This window comes from Symphodus melops (assembly GCF_947650265.1).
Source record: "Symphodus melops genome assembly, chromosome: 18".
Classification (NCBI taxonomy): Eukaryota; Metazoa; Chordata; class Actinopteri; order Labriformes; family Labridae; genus Symphodus; species Symphodus melops.
Window position 1 is genome coordinate 12,898,136 of NC_136708.1, and position 18,040 is coordinate 12,916,175.

Below are 18,040 nucleotides of genomic sequence, written 5' to 3' on the forward strand. Positions count from 1 at the left end.
GTGAACAAGCGCAAATGCAGGCCTGATCAAGTCAATTTTCTAGTTTTTTTATCTACGTTATTTTGATGGAGATTGCGGAGAAGAAAGACACGGAAGCAAAGGCGCCTTCAGTCGTTGACAGATATTACACACGATGGTACAGAGCAGGTAGATAACATGTGTGTGATGTTCGCTGTCTTTTTACAGTCTGTGGTCTGGAGGCTAATATAGCTAACCATTGATGAACATGAGCGAAAGCTTTATGTGAATTATATAAGGTAAAATTAAAGATCACTAATATTAAAATGTGTTTTTTAAATTTAGATTTGAAGGGGAAATTGTGTGAGGATCACTGCATCCTACAGCATTCAAACAGGTAACTATAAATATATTAATTGAAGTCTAGAAAACTGTCTAAACTTTATCTATGTAATAAATTGAATTAGTAAGAATTATATTTATTTCTACTCCTTTTCGGACATGTTACATTGTTTATGTTGTTGATTATTTTGTTTATTTATTTCACAACAAAAAATAAAGTTCTTTGTTATTATTCTTAATTTTATTATTATCATGTTTTCCTCTCATTATTATTATTTTTTTGTTGATATTTCTTTACATGTTCAAAATAAAATACCAAAAACAGAAAATTGTCATCGTTAGACTTCAACACCAGGTGGTGATCATTATTGACATGACGACAGATTCACGTGCAAACTGTGAGCGATCACGAGTAAAGACGTGGTGATAAACACTGAGATAAATGCTGAATACCTTACATCTTATAAAAAACAACACAAATGAGTCGTTGTAATCATATAACAAATGTGTTTTTCTTTTTTGGTCATTCTAAATCTAAGTGTATTAGCCTACTAGACTTCCTGTGAGAATCTGCTTTGAAATGTAATCCACATTTGGGGTGTGTAACTTTTTTATACACTGGTAACTTTGATATTTGTTTTCTGTAGATTATGTGTTGTCACATTGGCAGACACTCACCCGATCCTACAAAATGGGCGGACAATCAAAAGTATCAACTACCAGATCAGTAATGGCTGCAGTCGACTAAAAAATAAAGTGTCTGGTAAATCCAAGCGGGTAAACATACCTACATCTCTCTACCTGTTCTTTCCCCCTTTCTTAAATCATGCACTTGGCCTTTTTTTTAATCCTTTCTCTCCCATTATAGGGGGGGCAGTTTCTCACAGATTATGCACCTCTGTGTAGGATTACATGCACAGATGAAAGTGAATACACAATCTACAGGTGAGAAAAGAGTTGATTTTCGAGGTGGATATTCAACATGTTATGTTTCAGTCGGTCAATTAAATCTGTTAACTTTATAGCTGTATCCGGGGCCGTCTTCTCGAGGTGAATGAGAACCTTTTAGAAACACCGTCTCTCCTGCTGGAAAAGGTTAATGTTTTTTCTTCGTCTCTTTATTGACACCATGTTCTTTTTATTGCATTTTTTTTAATTGTCTTTCATGTAAGTTATCAGGGAAGAATATTTGGATTGTTTAACGTCATGGACACTGTCTGTCAAGGTTTTTTATGAATGCAAGATGACACAATGTAGCAGACTGTGGTAACAAAATCATGCTATTGATCTTAAAGTGAAATGTGATCTTGTTTTGTCTGTGAAATCTGAACAGCCATCCACTGATGGATACATTGCTGTCATCCTGCCAAAGTTTGAGGAGAGCAAAAGCATCACAGAAAACCTTCTGAGCAGCGAGCAGTTCAAGAGCCTCGTCTCCAAACGTACTGTTGCCCAATCACAGCCCTCTTGACAGTTTTAGGATTTCCTTTTCCAGTTTAAGGATTTCTTATCCTTCCACTCTGACCAGGTTGAATGAAGAGGACGGTATCCTGGAAACAGTCATATGAAGTAACTTCACAGGCATTTAATGCAAGCACTGGACTGCGTCTCAAGCTTATTACATCTTTTTTTATAACTTTTGGGAGTTCTTAATTTATAGTTTGGTTTTCCCTATTTGAAAAGAGGAAAGCATGAAAAAGTGTTGTTAATCCCCTCATCTCATTTTTTTTTATGTTAATAAACACAAACAATGACGTAATAAAAAATATTGTTTATTTTTTGTATGTCTCAGTATTAATAACCTTTTAATCGTCAAAACAATAGATGGTCCAAAACTATAGCTATTCCCAGCAACTATAGCTATTCCCAGCATTCCACAATACCCAGCATCCTTAGATGCTCTCACACTGTACAAAGCTTAATGTATCTTTTTCATTTCAGTCATTATTACATCCTCACCTAGTACCAAAATCATAACCTACAATAGGTATATATATTTATCTCTGCTTCAAGTACCATATTATAGCGTTTAACACAACGAGGCAGCTTCATCATGATAGTCTTCATAACAAGTACACTTCAAGGCTCTATTTGACACTGGTGCCACTTCGGTGTGGTATCTCATTTCTTTCATGGGATAGAAACACATTACACAGAACATGATTAAATAATACCCAGGATTCTATAAACCAAGATACTAACGTCCCAAAATGAAAATCATCATCTGACTTTCAGGAGAAAGCATGTCCAGATGAAAAATAAGTCTCCAGTTCTTTACGTTGGAGAGCTAAGAGCTTTTTATGTCCAAGTAGTAGCAAGCTGAAGATCACAGCGTCTTCACAAGAACAATCATATTTGGCATTAAACTGGAATTTTTGCACTTTGTTACAAACTTGGCACATGGAAACATGCCAGGATAAACTATGGACAATGGGCATTACTCACATGATGTGGTTGACTTTTAAAATGCTTATTTCTCCAAGTAAGATGCTGACTACAATGAGATCATCAGACAGAATGCACTATTATGACTTATAATACGTAACACTTGTGTTAACATTACAAAACTATGACACATCGATCTTTAGATACACAAACACGAGGGATTGGTGATAGCATCATGCAGGGTTGGTTCTCAGCATATTCACTTTGTTTTTTTTCTCCCCGTTTGGCTTACATGTGCAACACACATTTACAGTACACCACGAAGCATAGAGGCACATAGTGAAGACAGATGTATGGCTGAGTATCAAGACGAGTTCTTTCCTGATTTTGGATCAGTTTATCGAATCAAAGTCCAGGGGAAAGAAAATAAAAGTAACTCTAAAATCAGGTTTGCACCAGAGAGGCTCACTGTAAATGGCAAAGCCATAGTGTTGGCTGATTGTCTCCATCTTGTGGATTGGAGTGGAACTGATACTACAGTTAAATAACTACCCCAGGGTTAAACTGCTCCTGGGCAGGGAAAGCTTGAAATCTGTAAAGTTTAAGATCCATACTTAACAGTAAATACTAACTCTTACTGACCCTGGAAACTCTGTCCCACGTCAGGAGGGTGCATGAGGATGAAGGGAATATTAAAAGTATATTCTGGGTTACACGCCCAGAAAGGTGAGATTGGCTATGTGCTGCTCCAAGGGAGACCAGAAGACAAAAGAGGAGACCCCAATGCCGTGGACTATTTGCTCTCCAAGATATTTAGGCCGGCCATGTGCTGCTCCAGGGATTTGACACCGAAACCATTGCTGTTCTTGTTATTGAGAGCTCCATCCTCTTTGACGGGCGTGGACACATCCTGCCTCTCTCTCCAGTCCTGCGGGGAACCCAGGCTGCTCCTCTCAGACTTGTACTGTACACGGACAAAGAAAGTCAAGGATTAATGGACAGAAACTAAAAAAATGAATGAAGTCTTCATATTTTGACATCATTGAACTCAACGGTCACTTATTTAAAACTGTACAAGTTTATAGGGGGCAGAGGTAACAACATTTTTAAGTAGCATTACTGATGAGCATTTTGATATCAACACTGGAACACATTAATACAAAGATCAATTCTGCAACTCCCTTCAACTCCAAGATGTGTTTTTGCGTCTTTAAAATCAATATTTTAACTTTACAGCTAGCAATTACACTGTTGTGTTTCACTGTTACAATATCTGAGGGTTGTTTTTTGTTGCACCTGCTTTCAGTTTAAAAGGGAAGTTAAAACTGTCTGTGCATGCCATGTTGAGCAAACTAAGTCAGTGATTAGCTGGTGAACATATTGGAGCATTTAGTATCTAAGTCAGGAGCGCCGTTTAATCACCTTTCTGTTGAGCTTGTTACAAAACGGAAGGAGGGAGAGGACGACCGCCAAGATACTTCTGGTTGTCTGAATGGAGGAGTCCACCTTGACACACAGAAAGGAAATTACCAAAAACAAAAAAAATAGATTAAAGAGGGTAGCATGGGTACAGATGTGAGGAAGAATGCAAAAAACATGCCTCCCAATATCACACTCTCCTCCCCATCTACACAGCATTTCACATATAACACATTTCTTGATCGGCTGTAGCTTCGCTCTACAGACACATTTTCTTCCATTAGTGATGAATGATAAAAGTCAACATGAGATTAAAGACAAAAAGGGAGCAAGCTAATATCACAGAGGAAATGTTTTCCCGTCAGCCCTGTCTTTCGATTCAAGGTGAGCGCTGCGCTAATGTTTATGTATCACATTCATTTATCTTCCATCTTGTGAGATAAGGGTGTTGCTCGCAGATCAAAGATCACATCTTAGGCAGCTGGGAAATGATGTCTGGTGTTGGATATGTCGTGTTGATGTGGCTCAAGCTACGTATACCTTGAAGTACAATCAGTGCGGTTCGATGAATATGAAGTGGTTCCAACAAACAAGAAAAGAAAAGTGTGAATACAAACATAAACACAACGCAGAAAGAGACACCGGCGTAGTGTTGGTACCTTCTGGAAGGTGGCAGACTTGCCCTGCACTGGGGTCTTTGCCCCCATCTGCAGCTGTTGGCACAAAGCCACCAGCTTGTCTATCTCTGTCGTCACCGCTGACTTCTCCTCATCAACCAGCTGCAACAGAAAGACAAGAAGTGGATAAGCTTTCACAACAGCAGAGATACTTAAAATGATATTACACAGGGAGAAATATATTGACATGATTGATATCCTGGAGTTTCACCAGTTTTTTTTAAAAAACGGATCAAGCATTAAAAGGAGGGGAAAAAAGAGGACGAACTAAATCAAATTGAAGGGTTATGTGATATAATCCTTAAACAACAGCCAGGTCATGATCTACAGTTTAAATCTGTTACCAAGCTGAGTTAATCCCTAAATCTCAGTCACAGGGGCTGTCAATCTACTTCAGCAACATGCCACCAGTGACCGAAAAACAAAGACAAGGCAGCAACTCACTAAAGGGCATAAAACCTCTCAAACCCTACTTAAAAACATATATAGTCTTGTGCTTTTTACGACGGAGAAACAATGACAGGTGTGCTACAAGTGTTTTTGTGAAGAACTACAGGAGTGGAGGCTGAGACAACAGGGACTACATTAGCAGCTTCTTTTTTGGTTGAACGTAATTAATCAGAAAGTGTGCGGCCAGTTGAGGAGCTGGGTTATGAATGACTCCCCCACCCTAATCCTGCACACGCACAACATACACGGTGACAGACGCACCGACGCAGCAGTGACAAATGGTGGTCGTTAAAGATAGCCTTCTAATTAAACTTTGGGGGAAAAAAAAAACCTGACGAAGAAGTTAGTGGAGGGCAAGATGGGCAGGGCATAGAGGTTTTGTTTTGTTTGGATCACAGCTCAGAGAGGAAAATAGGAAGATGCTGAAAGTGTTTGACAGGATTAATTTCCTGCTCTCGCTTCGTGACTTATAAGGCCGACCTGGCAGCGTGGGAGCATGTCAGGATGGGTGATATGGGTGTGTGCGCTTGCATGACAGGTGTATCATAGGTTGGGGCAGAGGTGTCACTGTGTGTAAGAGTGTATGTGTGTCTGGATACAAAAGGGGAGCAGCTAAACCTGTGCATCATCAATCTGCGCTTTTTTTCACGTTGCTCTAACATACATCGATTCCTGAAATGTATAATACCTAAAGTGAAGTCTATAACATTTCCCTGCAGAAGCAACAACATACTGTGTAAAAAACAAGACATATCTTGATTTTTAATAGTCAACTGTGCTCGTTTATCTTAGGTGGACGTTTCTCTTTGAGCTTCATGAGGAAAAATATTTAAAATGGCATCAAGTAACAACTTTGTGATTTATTATTCATCTGTAAACTATGTGTGTGTGTGTGTGTGTGTGTGTGTGTGTGTTCAAGAGAGAGATTTATTGCCTCAGTATTTACCCGAGTGGAGAAAGTGCGGAGAGAAGAGCACAGCTGCAGCCCCTCCTCAGAGAGAACCTTAAGAGTGGGTCAAAAAAAAAGGTTTTTACCCGAACAAAAGCAACATCCTGATTCCTCTACCTTCCAACAACAAGTTCCGTAGCAAGGAGCAAAGTCAAAGCAGGGTCAGTAAATAAAGTTCTAAATCTTGTGTTTTTTTCCTCGGCTCTCCTTTTCTTTATGCTTCCCCTCTCGTTCCCCTATCATTCCTCTTCCTCTCTTATCTTCCTCGGCTGATGCTAAACCAGCTGCAATAAATCCTGGCTGACATTTTGGACCCCTGATTCTACAAATATTGCGCATTACTGGCAATGATAACCCAATTCAATACACTTCTGCCATGCAAACTTGTTTGTAAGCACTTCAGGTCCAAAGCGGCAGCATTGTCCAATCACAGCTGTGAGAAGAAAGTCAATAAAGGATCACTGGCCATTTTCCCATTGATCCATGTTGCCCAGTGTGTCTTCAGTTGAATGAAATAACAGATATATTAATTTGTATCTTCGACAAATAAGGAAGAAATCCGAGCAGAGATTAAGTGGATATGAATGCACGTACCTCAGCTTGATGAAAAAGATCCAGTGTTGTTTTCAGCAGCCCCTCCCCTCTGGGGAATCAATATGGGAACACAGAAAATGAGGACAATGAGAGATGGATGAGCACAAAAACACATCCACAGTCATTTACAATCAGTGTTACTTAGATGAACAGCAATGATGTTACCGTCAGTATGAGTCATGTAAACTTCAAGCGCCTCAAAATATGTTTGGCCAGTATCAATAGGGCCTCTAAGAAGATGCATGTGCAAGTTTAAGAGGCTTTCAAGTGCTGAGCTCTGACACGCGTGACAGGCTGCAGATATGTACTGAAAGCACTGAGTGTGTTTTTGCAGTGTGCTGTTGTTGGATTACCTGGTGAACAGGTGCATGTTGTAAGCCATACTGGCCAGGCTCTGGCTCTGCCGCACTATTTCGTGCTCCTGCTCCTCCCATTTCTCCACTTCTGTGTCCACGTCAGAGGACAGAAGACGGAGCTCCAGGCCCAACTTGGCGATGCTCGTCTGCTCCTGCACAAACACACACGCACACAGTCGTTAAATATAAATCGTGTCAAGATTCCTCTACTGTCACTCAAACTCTTTACCAGACATGTACACAGTAGAATAAAATCCTGTTGCATCGACTAACCTGAGGAGCCTATAAAAAAAATAGAGGATCAGGCAGGTTTTGTGCATTAACTTTACAGTAAACCTCCTTGTCATGTGACTGACATGTACGTTCCTTATTTAGAGTTCTGTTGGAGATAAAAAGATAACAGCAACCTGACTGAAGGAACAGCTGCTTTAAATAATCAAATGGAAAGACAGGAAAAAGACAGAGGATAAAGTCTTTTGTGCAATGAAAAAGGAAGTCCTTATTTATAGTTGTTTTTAATCTAAATGTGTAACAGCCTACATTTACCCCAGCATTCTTTTGTTCTTATATACTTATTACAGACAAGTACCTCATACAGCCCCAATTCAAAAATATGGAACTATCCCTTTATCACACAGACGGTCCTTATCAGCATTATTCTGCTTCCTGTTGTGGTAAAGCTGTGAAAAACTACCCTCCAGCAGATTTGCTGCCTTTTTACCATTCATACACGATCAATTCTTCAGACGAGGTGACACAGAAGTCTCCAAAAGATGAGCACACTGCTGTCAGAACAGCTGGCACCAGATGTGACATGATGCATTGTTCTGAAAGGCGCGCACTAAGGCACGTAGTGGCGTGCGTTACCTCTGCATCCAACTTGACAGCCTTGGCAGTCTTCAGGTTAGCCGAGAGTTTCTGTGGGAAAAGAGAGCGGCGTTCATCAGATTAATCCGATCATTTAGTCACAGTTATATTCATGAGGAAAGATGCTGTGATACTCACCCCAGGTCTGGGAAGCGACAAATACGGTCTTTTGTCTCCTAAAGGCAGAGAGTGATTGTGATAGGAATACAAAGTCACACGGATGAAAAGCACAACGTGATACTTTCTTTGTTTCTCCGTTTTAACTGCTGCACCAATATCAACAATGCTTCAAGAAAATTGGGGTGGCAGCCACGTTGATTGAGTAATTATGGTAATGACATTGTTTTGCTGTTTTCACCGTGCACCCATGACACATTTTTATCATTTTCAAAAAAACACAGCAACAGCTTGATTCTCTTCAGTCTACGACGAGGAATAAACTCTACCGGCATGTTCATAATAACAGCTAATCTTCCAAAGGGTCTTTTTTCTTCCACATTTCACACAGCAGTTTGGCTTCATGGGAATATTAAGTGCGCTACACCTCAAAATATTTGCTGCATTTTATGTGCAAGTCATAATATTGAACAACCTGCAAAAACATCTTTCACCTGTCTCTGAGATTTCTCAGACTAAACAGTCTGTGAGAGGATTTAGAGCCAATGTTTCCTGATTAAAAAAAGAAATCATGACTGTCTGTCCATGATATTTAGAGAGAGGGAAGAATGACTGTCTGTGTTCTTGGTGCTAACGGATACTTCCTTTTTCAAAATACTCCCTCCTTCTGCATGCCTATCTGTAAAAACTCATGTCCATGCTGCTTCTTTTTCCTTGACATTCATTATAAACTGTAACAAAGGTCGAATGGGCAAAAAGTTTTCTTTTTTCAAGAATTCAATCCTTTTCAGGCTGAAATGCCTTTAACGTTTCAAACCTTCAGTAAATTCTGTCTTTTCCTCCAGTACATAGCACACAGGTATCCGTTCTCTGAGATTAAAACGCACCTCGCTTGCCTTCAAACACGTCATTGATCTCCCTCAGCAGCAGGGCCATGTCACAGAGCTGCGACTCCCAGGCCTCGCAGAACACCTCCAGGTTCTCCTTAGCGATCTTACTGGACGGGTGCAGAGCCAGCGTCTGGGCCGCAGAGATGATCTGAGCAAGAGTGAGGGGAAAAAAATGGCACTTAAGGAAAGACTATAACTCATGGCAAGTTGTGTAAGTACAAAGTAATAGAATAAAAGTCCAGAACTATTCATCTAAAAGTAACTCAAAGGGTCATCCTAACATACATTTTAAGTACAAGACTGAAAGCTGTTATTTATTTCAAACTGACTTTTATACGGCCAGAAACACAAGCAGCACCAAACCCTAATCCATTCATTCATCTTCTATAAATCTTTCACATGGTTCAAGCTTGGAAGGCCTATTTTATTGCTGGAAAGCATTCTAACATCTATCTAAGCTTTAGTAACACTTCAGACTTTAATCAACACCAACACATGCAGACAGCAAAACAGCTTCCAACTGTCTCAAGGGTCCAAATCCCTCGATCGACAGTAACACTCATTACATCTGCATGTGCTGTAATAATTACTGTCCCCTACATAAACTATTCTGAACAAATCTACAGTTGTACAATGGAGGTTTCGAGAGAGGATTTTAATTTCACTCTCACTAGACTTAATGTGCTTAGTGTCCCGTCAATAGCGACCCAAGCAATAGCACAAACTGTGGGTAGACGGACTTTACAGAGGGGAAGGATGGGGACTGGTTCATAAAACTTGTTAGGATGGCCTCATAAGAATACATTTTCTATGGGCAGACTCACAGGTGGGATGAACAATACCAGATCCTCATTTCTAAGGATTAACAATAATGGTAAATGTTAAATGTACTCGAGTTGTATAGTGCACTTCTGCAAAGACGCAAATGATTCAGGGTAATAAGTACAGTTCAGAATCCCTGGAACATGATTCACCTGTAACAGTCAAGTTTAGTTTACTTTTCAGATTCACACACGAACATACGTGGAACCATACTCAAACACACCTACTCCTCTTCTCCAGTGTACAATTTAATAGCCAATTACCCTCTGGGCCACCCTACTGTTTGTTTGCGCAGACTCAGAGACATATCACCAGCACCAACCCCCACGCTGCAACGTTATTGATTGGCTGATCTTTGACCTTAGGAGCGGAGTCATTACTGCAGAGTCATGCAGGGATTGACATTAGCGCCGCAGGATCAAGACGCTCTACATTGCTGGGTAATTATTGGCATGGGTGATTTCCAAGCGCAAACATAATTTAATGTGAGAGACAAGGCGGAAATCATGTCTCCCACCTTCCTGGATGGACGGCAACTACAGCACAGAGCCAAATATTCACTGCCTCTTCATGTGTGGTAGCAGTTCTTCTGCAACAAATCTTCATATTTATGTACGCATGCTATTTAACCCAGAAGTACTCCAAGAAACCCTAATCTATTTATTTGAAGTATATTGTTCTACTTTTCTGCAGTTTTTCTTAGAAGACATCTTGGAGCTCTTTCAGGGTCGACTCCAAGGGGACCAGGGTCCTACCCAGGACAATTTATTGACATTCAAAAGTACATCATTGGATATAAATTGAGGCGTGTTCCTCACATTAGATGCTCAGCTATCATTAGCTGCAGTTGTTTCTGCAAACATTAGATTATTGCAATATTCCTACTCAATATACATTTTCAAAGAGCTACCAGATGATAGAGTTCCGTAGCTCCAGCTGCTCGCTCTGACTCTGTGCACGAATGAAAAAATAGCAGCTATGTTTGTGATGAAGAGAAACGTTAATAATCTTATTTGTTCAATATTTTTAGAGAAGTTACTTTAGGGTCTAAATTCTCATCCTCAGAGTACTTTTTTTTGGAACAATTAGTAATGACAGAGAGCGAGAAAGTCTCGGAGGGAGCATTGTGGGGCCACAGTACATTGGTACACTAGGCCTCAATCAAAGCTGCTTCAACCCAAGGCTGCTCTAAGATCTATGCGACTTTTCTACCTGCACCGAATATTAAACGGAATGAAATGTGTCTCAGGATGATTTGTTTTCTGCTATGTACACATACATTCAATGGGGTATGACATCTAAGAGGGTTAAAGTTACCTGTGGACCAATAACATGGAAGGTCTCCTCAGCGTGTATGCAGGTGATCTCCAGAGGCTCAGACCCTGACACGTGGCACAGCAGCCGACACGTCTGGAATCAGGAAGAAAGAAGGATTAACTGGGGCGGCAGTAGCTCAGTCTGTAGGGACTTGGGTTGGGAACCGGAGGGTCGCCGGTTCAAGTCCCGGCACGGACCAAGTCCGGAAACTGGTCTGGTAACTGGAGAGGTGCCAGTCCATTTCCTGAGCACTGCCGAGGTGCCCCTGAGCAAGGCACCGAACCCCAAAACTGCGCTGGAGCGCTCGCTGTGGGCAGCCCCCTCACTCTGAGACCTCTCCATTAATGCATGTCACTAGAACCCTGTTTGTGCATGAGTGTGTATCTCGGCCTATGTATGTGTTAGACAGAGTGTAAAAACTGAATTTCCCCTCGTGGGATTAATAAAGTGTAAATTATAATTATTTATTATAACGTTGGCTGCTCCTGAGATTATAATGTCAGAAAATGAATGAATGAAATTGTTTATTAGATACCGTAAATTCCGGACTATAAGCCGCTACTTTTTTCTCACACTTCGAGCACTGCGGCTTCTACTCCGGTGCGGCTAATGCATGGATTTTTTATGGGGGACAATGAGCTTCTGCCGCAAAAACATTTGACTTCGTCACGTCGGATCTTAATATCAGTCATTTTGCGCTTCATGCACGCACCCTCATGATGGAAAACACACGGAGAAATACATATGATGCAGCTTTCAAGTTAAAGGCGATCGACCTGGCTGTCAAAGAAGCTAACAGAGCTGCTGCACGTTAAGATGACACTGACAGCGACAACAGAGACTGGGGAAGTGAGTAATGAAGTCATTCTGAGGCAGTGAATGGATGGACTTTTTCTTGTGAAATATATTACGGTCATCTTTTTCATCAGCCGTGTTACAGACACCGTCGGCTAGGCTTCGTATTGTAACGGTTCATGTTGTAAAGTCAGTAGTTGATAATGTGTTCATAATTCCGATTATGTGGAGAGTCAGTGAATGCACCAGCGAGAACGTGTTGAGTGGCTGTATGAGAGAACGCTGGGGGAGAGAGTTGGATTGTTACGGCAAGTTACGTGTGTTGCTCTCTGCTGTAAACGGCGTGGTCACGGCCGACAGTGATCGGGTTAAGTAAAAGTTATTATTTGAACGCTCTCGTCGTCCTTTAACGTCCGTACGGACGCTACAGTATTTGCGGATGTTACCGGTAGCCTACGTCTGTGTAAATAGCTCTTGTTATAGCTTGGACACCTGCGGCTTATAATCAAGTGCGGCTTATATATGTACAAATACATTTATTTACTTATTTTTAGCCGGTGCGGCTTATATCCAGGTGCGCTCAATAGTACGGAATTTACGGTATATTAACTTTAAACCAAACAGACGTCACAATCATTGGCAGATGTGTTAAGTAAAGTACACATGCTTAGTCACTGAATTTAAGTCTAGTTTTTTATGTATCTGTACTCTTAACTTTGTACTTCTAACTCATTTAAAACTAACTATTATAGATTTTACTACCTACATTATCCTTTTTAGGGCACTGTTTTTATTTACTTATAGACAAAATATTGAAGTTATAGGGTTCATATTTGAGGTTGAGCTAGGTTCAAAGAGAAACAGTTGGCAGAGACGGTGGTTCGAGGTCTTCTTCTTCTTTGTGTTCTTCGTTTCAAACAGCTTTTTTTTTTAGTGTTATCTAAAAAAAACAATCCCAAAAGAAACAGATGTTATATTCAAACTTAAAGTCTGTTAAAAGCGTACTCTTCAACTGGATTGATTTTTTTGTAGGACACCTGCTTTAAATAAGAACCTCATCAAACCTAGTAAATAACAAACAATCCCTTCAATGCCAGATTAACCATCACGTTTCATATTATGAAACGTAACAAATGATTTGTGTTTTTTTTTTTTTTTTTATAGTGGCCCTACCACTGAACTAGAGGTCTGCCTTGGGAACAAGGTAATGCAGACGCAAATCAGTTCCATTAACACTGTGGGAGCAAGCGATAACAGTCATAAGTTGCGCAGGGCTGTGCACCACACCTCTCACAGGCTACCTGCTCTCTTCGTCCTGGCTTACCTCCACCAGCTGCTCCTTCTGCTCGGTGAGCTTGCGTGAATACTCGGCCACCGCCTCAAGGTTGCCCTCAGCGCCTGCAGCTTTAAGAGCCCGAAGAGGCAACTGCTCCCCGTGTACTTTCAGCAAGTCTGTTGCACGACCTACTGCCACTTTATGGAGCTGGAGGAGGAATCAAAGATTAGATCGGAGAATAAAAAGTCAAGAAGGGAATGGAGGAGGAAAACAAAGGCGTCAGAAGGGTGAGTAAGAGGCATGAAAGAGAGAGGGTTTTGAAGAAGAGAAGAAGAAGAGCAGAGGTGACATTGCTGAGTTGACAGAGAGACAGCAGTTAAGCTGAGAGTGATGTGTCAAAGGAAGGCAGAAAACCAAGAAAGCTTTTTCTGTAACTGAGAAAAAAATCTTTCAGACTCAAAGCTCAGACAGACTGCACCTCACCTCACGTCTGAGGTCATTGAGGCTCTGGCAGGTCTTTAAGATGGACACCTCCATGTCCTCTGTGGCCTCTTTGGCGTGGACAGACTGCTGCTCCAGAGAGACAGAGGAAGGAGGAGGAGAATAAAACATGAGACCAGACAGTGTGCAACAGGCCAACACATCACATACTGTAGGAGGAGTCAGGCAATCCATCTGAAAATGAAATAAAGTCCAGGTCTAGAGATTTGTGAAATGAGACTTGTTCAAACTTGTGAGTTCATTCAGGGAAAAAAATACAAATTCCACTTCACCTGACACACTACAGATGAAAGAGGAAAGATAAAGCACAACCGTACAATGTAGCATGCCGTTCCAAACAAAGTGCAAAGTTTACAATGAAAAATGTATTCCAATAAAGGCTTGTGTTTTATAAATCCATTTGTTACAGAGGCTATGGAAACTGCTGGAAGGCTACAAGACGGTTAAACTGATGGTAATTCAGGTGGACCATTAAGTTTTGTTGTTCCATTAAGGATGTGTGAATAGGAAGAGCAGGCGAGTGAACGACTGGGAGCTGAGGAGGAGTCTTAAAGGGAATGAAAGTGTCTCTCTGGCCTTGTTCACATCTTGCACCTCGAAATTTGATTTTCAGCTCATCCAGATTGTACGTTTGATTTTTGCCAGTCTGAACACAAAAAGCCAAATGAGATCCAATTTCTGATTCAAACCACCTGAGGAGGTGGTTTTGAATCTGATTCCCACAGATCAGACTCAATCTGAACGTCTCGGTCGCTTCAATGTGTCTTCTGCGTCACTCGCAACGCGACATCGACAATAACAAAAATGACGTAGATTCGGCGGGCCGGAAGTTAATTTCGGACAGTGAAAGAAAACAACGTAGTTAAACAATCCCCAGGTAAAGCCCAGCAAAAAAAACAGCAAAATGGATGACAGAGAAGTGTGATAATTTGTGATGCAAACAATTTTACAGAGCAGTCTGTCCACAGACTTGTTTAACTACGTTTGTTTTGATTCCTGCTGTTTTCTTTCAATGACTTAACTTCCGGCCCGCCGGATTTACGTCATTGTTGTTATTGTCCATGGTGTCACGCTGCGACTGACGTAAAAGACACATCGAAGCGACCGCGACGTTCAGATGGAGTCAGATCTGAAGGAATCAGATTTGAAAACACCTACTCGAGTGGTTTGAATCAGATTTGGAAAAATCGGAGGTGCAATGTGAACAAGGCCTAAAAACACTTGATCTGGGACTTTAATGTTACAGCACCAATGTCACACACATTTATTCTTCTTCCTTTGTTTTAGATAGATAGATCAGTTAGGATAGATAGGATGGATGGATGGATAGATAAATAGATACTTTATTAATCCCGGGGGAAATTCAACGGGCGCGCTTTTGCATCTTACCATTACACGCCTCTTACCAGTGTTATATGCTACCACATGGTTTAATGAATATTCCTGTAGGTGTGTGTTCACATGTGAACGCCTGCCTGTTGTGCCAACATACCGCCTCAACCCAGGCGTGCACCAACTGCTGGGTGTCCTGGCGCGTCAGCTGGCACAGGCCGAGGATGGCCTGCCGCTGCTCATGGCTGGTGTAAGCCGAGTCAGTGAAGTCTTCCGTCCGCTCCACCAGCGCCTCCAGCTGGCTGCCCATGCTCTGGGGTGGAAAGGAGTACAAGTTCTCCCGCAGGCACTCCACGCTGGACTGCAGGGAGAGGAGAAGATGTCAGTTGAAGGAAGCATTTGAAGGATTGATGAGGAGGGAAGGGGAGAGATTCAACACAAGTTGTACTGGCCAACACTCTGAGGGGGAAAAGTACATCATTTACGTTCTCATTAACATTGGGCCCTCGACTTCCATCATTAAATAACAAGAATTATGAAATACGGTTTTAGTCTTAGAATCACCTCAGGCCATCAAAGGTGTACGATTAATTCCGAGTACACAAACAACAAACAAAAAAACATACAAACTAATGCCTTATTCCTCTTTCATCATTCTCTTTACTCGATCAACAAAAACTAAACTTGGTTTTTGTGTCCTCACATTACAGGTTTCCCATGGTAAGCCATTTATACTTACCAAGCTATTTTTCAAAAGCAACAACCAACTCAGCACCCTTTCATAAACACACTCTTCTTTTCTCTCAATGGTGAAGACCTTTTCCATTTTATGCCTTTCTATTGACAAGACATGAGGAGAGAGGAGCAGTCATAGTGGTGTAGGTTTTGTTGTGGCTCACATAACTGTGTGACCTAAATTACAAAGTAGAGCGGTCTCGTCTCCCGTGTTGATTCTCTCATCTTAATTTGAGGTTGTGTAAAGCCACACATGAACCTTTGGTCTTTAAGAGAAGAAAAAGATGATAGATGCTTAACTTTATAGGCCAACACGTGTCAGATAAGCATCTCTATCCTTAAGCCTATCATTTGATATGTAGAGACCGAGTCCTTCTCTGATTTGTAACCCTACCTTGAAGTCCTTGATGCCATTGTAGATGCTGGCAGGAAGGATTTTGTTCTCCCCGCAGCTCCGGGCCTCGGTGACGATCTCGATGACCTGCTCCAGGGCGCAGCGCATTCGGTGGAACACGGCGTCTTTGTTGATCCGTGCCGACTCGCAATCTGGGTGCCTCAGGCAAGTCTGTTGGAAGTAATTTAACGTGATATGTCAAAACTTGTGGCCTCCGATACTCCATTCAACCTATATCATCTTTCATGTTTTAGACCTCAATGATTTGCCCTTTTTGTTTGTCTTTTCTTATCACATGTTACTTAGACTTTGGAGTATTTCCATCCGCCTTGAAAAGGTTCTTCACCCAGAGGGCCTGTGTTTGTTGTGCCAGTAGTTTACCTTAGAGGCTGTGAGGAGCATCATGGTGCATTTCTCCAGCACTGCTCTGGCTGCTGCCATCCGCGCTTTCTTCTTCTCATCCTTCAAGTCCTGCAGCACAAACACGCACACACATACACACACACACACACAGCAGATGGGCAATGGGTGGCTTTACTCCAGTTCCAACTTCTTAGAACTTTTCAGCTGTCCAAGGGACACGAGGCAACACAAATATGCAACAAATCTCTTTCATGCTGCTATGAAAGAACACACATATGTAACACAGATTCCTCTCCAAAGTAACATACATACAACACTCCCTGGGTTAACGGTCAAAAAAGATGCCAATAGAATAGCACAGAGTATATATAAGATCTGCTACCCCCTTCAGTTCTTCCGACTGAAATAGATAAACGGGAATAAGGTATTTGCAGGATTTAGAAAATGCAGCTGAATCAACTCCCCTCTCATCACTTTGCCATAGACTGCAAAGCTGCCGTGATTATCTGTCATTATTTTTGTCTCTCCGCTCATCTGGCTTCAATAGATGCAGATGATCTCCTGAAAGGGCTGTGTGCTTGTGCATGTGTGTGCAGAGAAATACATGAGTGGGAGTTGATACACTGTTACAAAAAAAAAACAAAAAAAAACAGGGTGGTAAATGAGGAGGAAGAGAATTAGCAGCAATGACAAAAAATATGAGAGACATGATGTGTGTCAAAACATGAGCCCTGAGGAAACCAAAAAAAAAAAAAAAAAGGGAAGAAAGAAGGCTGGTCGATCTGCTCTCCCTGTCAAGATATCGCAGTCGTCGCACTTTACTGTACATCAGCTTCTGCAGGCAAAGCGCTTTAGTTGCAGAGACTGTGTTCACATCAGAGTGGGATTAGCAGCCGTTGACAGAACAAAGTTAGAATCCCTAAGCTGGACTTTTTTTCCCCTGAAGCTTTGAGCTAAAGTTTTGTTTTGCAAATTTGCAAGAGTAAAGCTGATATGCTGCAGAGAGCAGAACTATACACATAGGTCAGTCAATATTAAGACTGAACTATAATGTTGAGAGTTTGAGCAGAATGAGTCATCACAGATTTGAAAACTTCTTTTGTGGGGGGTTATAAACAGATCCAGAAAGCAATGACAACAGTGCAAAAACAGGAGAAGCCCGAGGCTTTACTTTGTAGTTTGATTTGATTTTTTTTTTTGTGTGTGTGTAAATATTTGATGCTTGCATTATTGGTTTATCCTGAGCTTTCCTTCACATTCACAGTGTAAATACTGTAGGTTTCACAGTCTAATTCCACCAACTGTCTGCTCCTCCAGATCACCATGTTAAAAAAAAAAAAAAAAAAAATCACAGCTTTTCTGTGATTATATCAACAGGAGTAAACAAAATGTGCTTAGAGTTGTGATACTGTAAGACAAATTACTGCTTTCTCAAAACAACCTGCAGAATTTATGCAAAGTTGGACCACATTCACATCTATTTTTTTTTTTTTTTTTTTTG

The 18,040-nt window shown here is 41.2% G+C and overlaps 2 protein-coding genes across 5 annotated transcripts in view; one reads left to right on the forward strand and one right to left on the reverse strand.

Annotated features, from left to right (window-relative positions):
- Window positions 1-5: 5 nt before the first annotated feature.
- Window positions 6-2,066, forward strand: abitram (actin binding transcription modulator). 2 transcript variants are annotated; one of them, XM_079367465.1, is made up of 7 exons: window positions 6-147; window positions 304-355; window positions 948-1,077; window positions 1,169-1,245; window positions 1,326-1,395; window positions 1,634-1,742; window positions 1,829-2,066. In XM_079367465.1, the coding sequence occupies exons 1-7, from the start codon at window positions 66-68 to the stop codon at window positions 1,831-1,833; spliced, it is 525 nt and encodes a 174-aa protein (XP_079223591.1). In that variant the 5' UTR covers window positions 6-65; the 3' UTR covers window positions 1,834-2,066. The 2 variants fall into 2 exon arrangements, with proteins under 2 accessions (XP_079223591.1, XP_079223590.1); XM_079367464.1 differs by having other exon boundaries at window positions 1,634-2,066.
- Window positions 2,057-18,040, reverse strand: part of ctnnal1 (catenin (cadherin-associated protein), alpha-like 1) — a 53,172-nt gene continuing 37,188 nt past the window's right edge. For 2 of the 3 annotated variants that reach the window (XM_079367455.1, XM_079367454.1), the window contains 15 exons: window positions 16,558-16,647; window positions 16,177-16,347; window positions 15,208-15,408; window positions 13,698-13,784; window positions 13,263-13,421; window positions 11,144-11,236; window positions 9,002-9,152; window positions 8,136-8,173; window positions 7,998-8,048; window positions 7,128-7,282; window positions 6,775-6,823; window positions 6,178-6,234; window positions 4,764-4,883; window positions 4,108-4,191; window positions 2,057-3,649 (listed from right to left, as the gene is read on the reverse strand). In XM_079367455.1, coding sequence (XP_079223581.1) covers window positions 3,479-3,649; window positions 4,108-4,191; window positions 4,764-4,883; window positions 6,178-6,234; window positions 6,775-6,823; window positions 7,128-7,282; window positions 7,998-8,048; window positions 8,136-8,173; window positions 9,002-9,152; window positions 11,144-11,236; window positions 13,263-13,421; window positions 13,698-13,784; window positions 15,208-15,408; window positions 16,177-16,347; window positions 16,558-16,647 — 1,677 coding nt within the window. In that variant the 3' untranslated portion in view covers window positions 2,057-3,478. The remainder of the gene's footprint in view (window positions 3,650-4,107; window positions 4,192-4,763; window positions 4,884-6,177; window positions 6,235-6,774; window positions 6,824-7,127; window positions 7,283-7,997; window positions 8,049-8,135; window positions 8,174-9,001; window positions 9,153-11,143; window positions 11,237-13,262; window positions 13,422-13,697; window positions 13,785-15,207; window positions 15,409-16,176; window positions 16,348-16,557; window positions 16,648-18,040) is intronic. The other variant, XM_079367456.1, reaches the window with a different exon arrangement.

Coding starts and splice junctions, on each gene's coding strand:
- abitram (XM_079367464.1), top strand. CDS start 66: ATGGAGATTGCGGAGAAGAAAGACACGGAAGCAAAGGCGCCTTCAGTC. Junction 1,078..1,168: donor TGTCTGGTAAATCCAAGCGG/GTAAACATACCT, acceptor CTCCCATTATAG/GGGGGGCAGTTTCTCACAGA. Junction 1,246..1,325: donor AGTGAATACACAATCTACAG/GTGAGAAAAGAG, acceptor TTAACTTTATAG/CTGTATCCGGGGCCGTCTTC.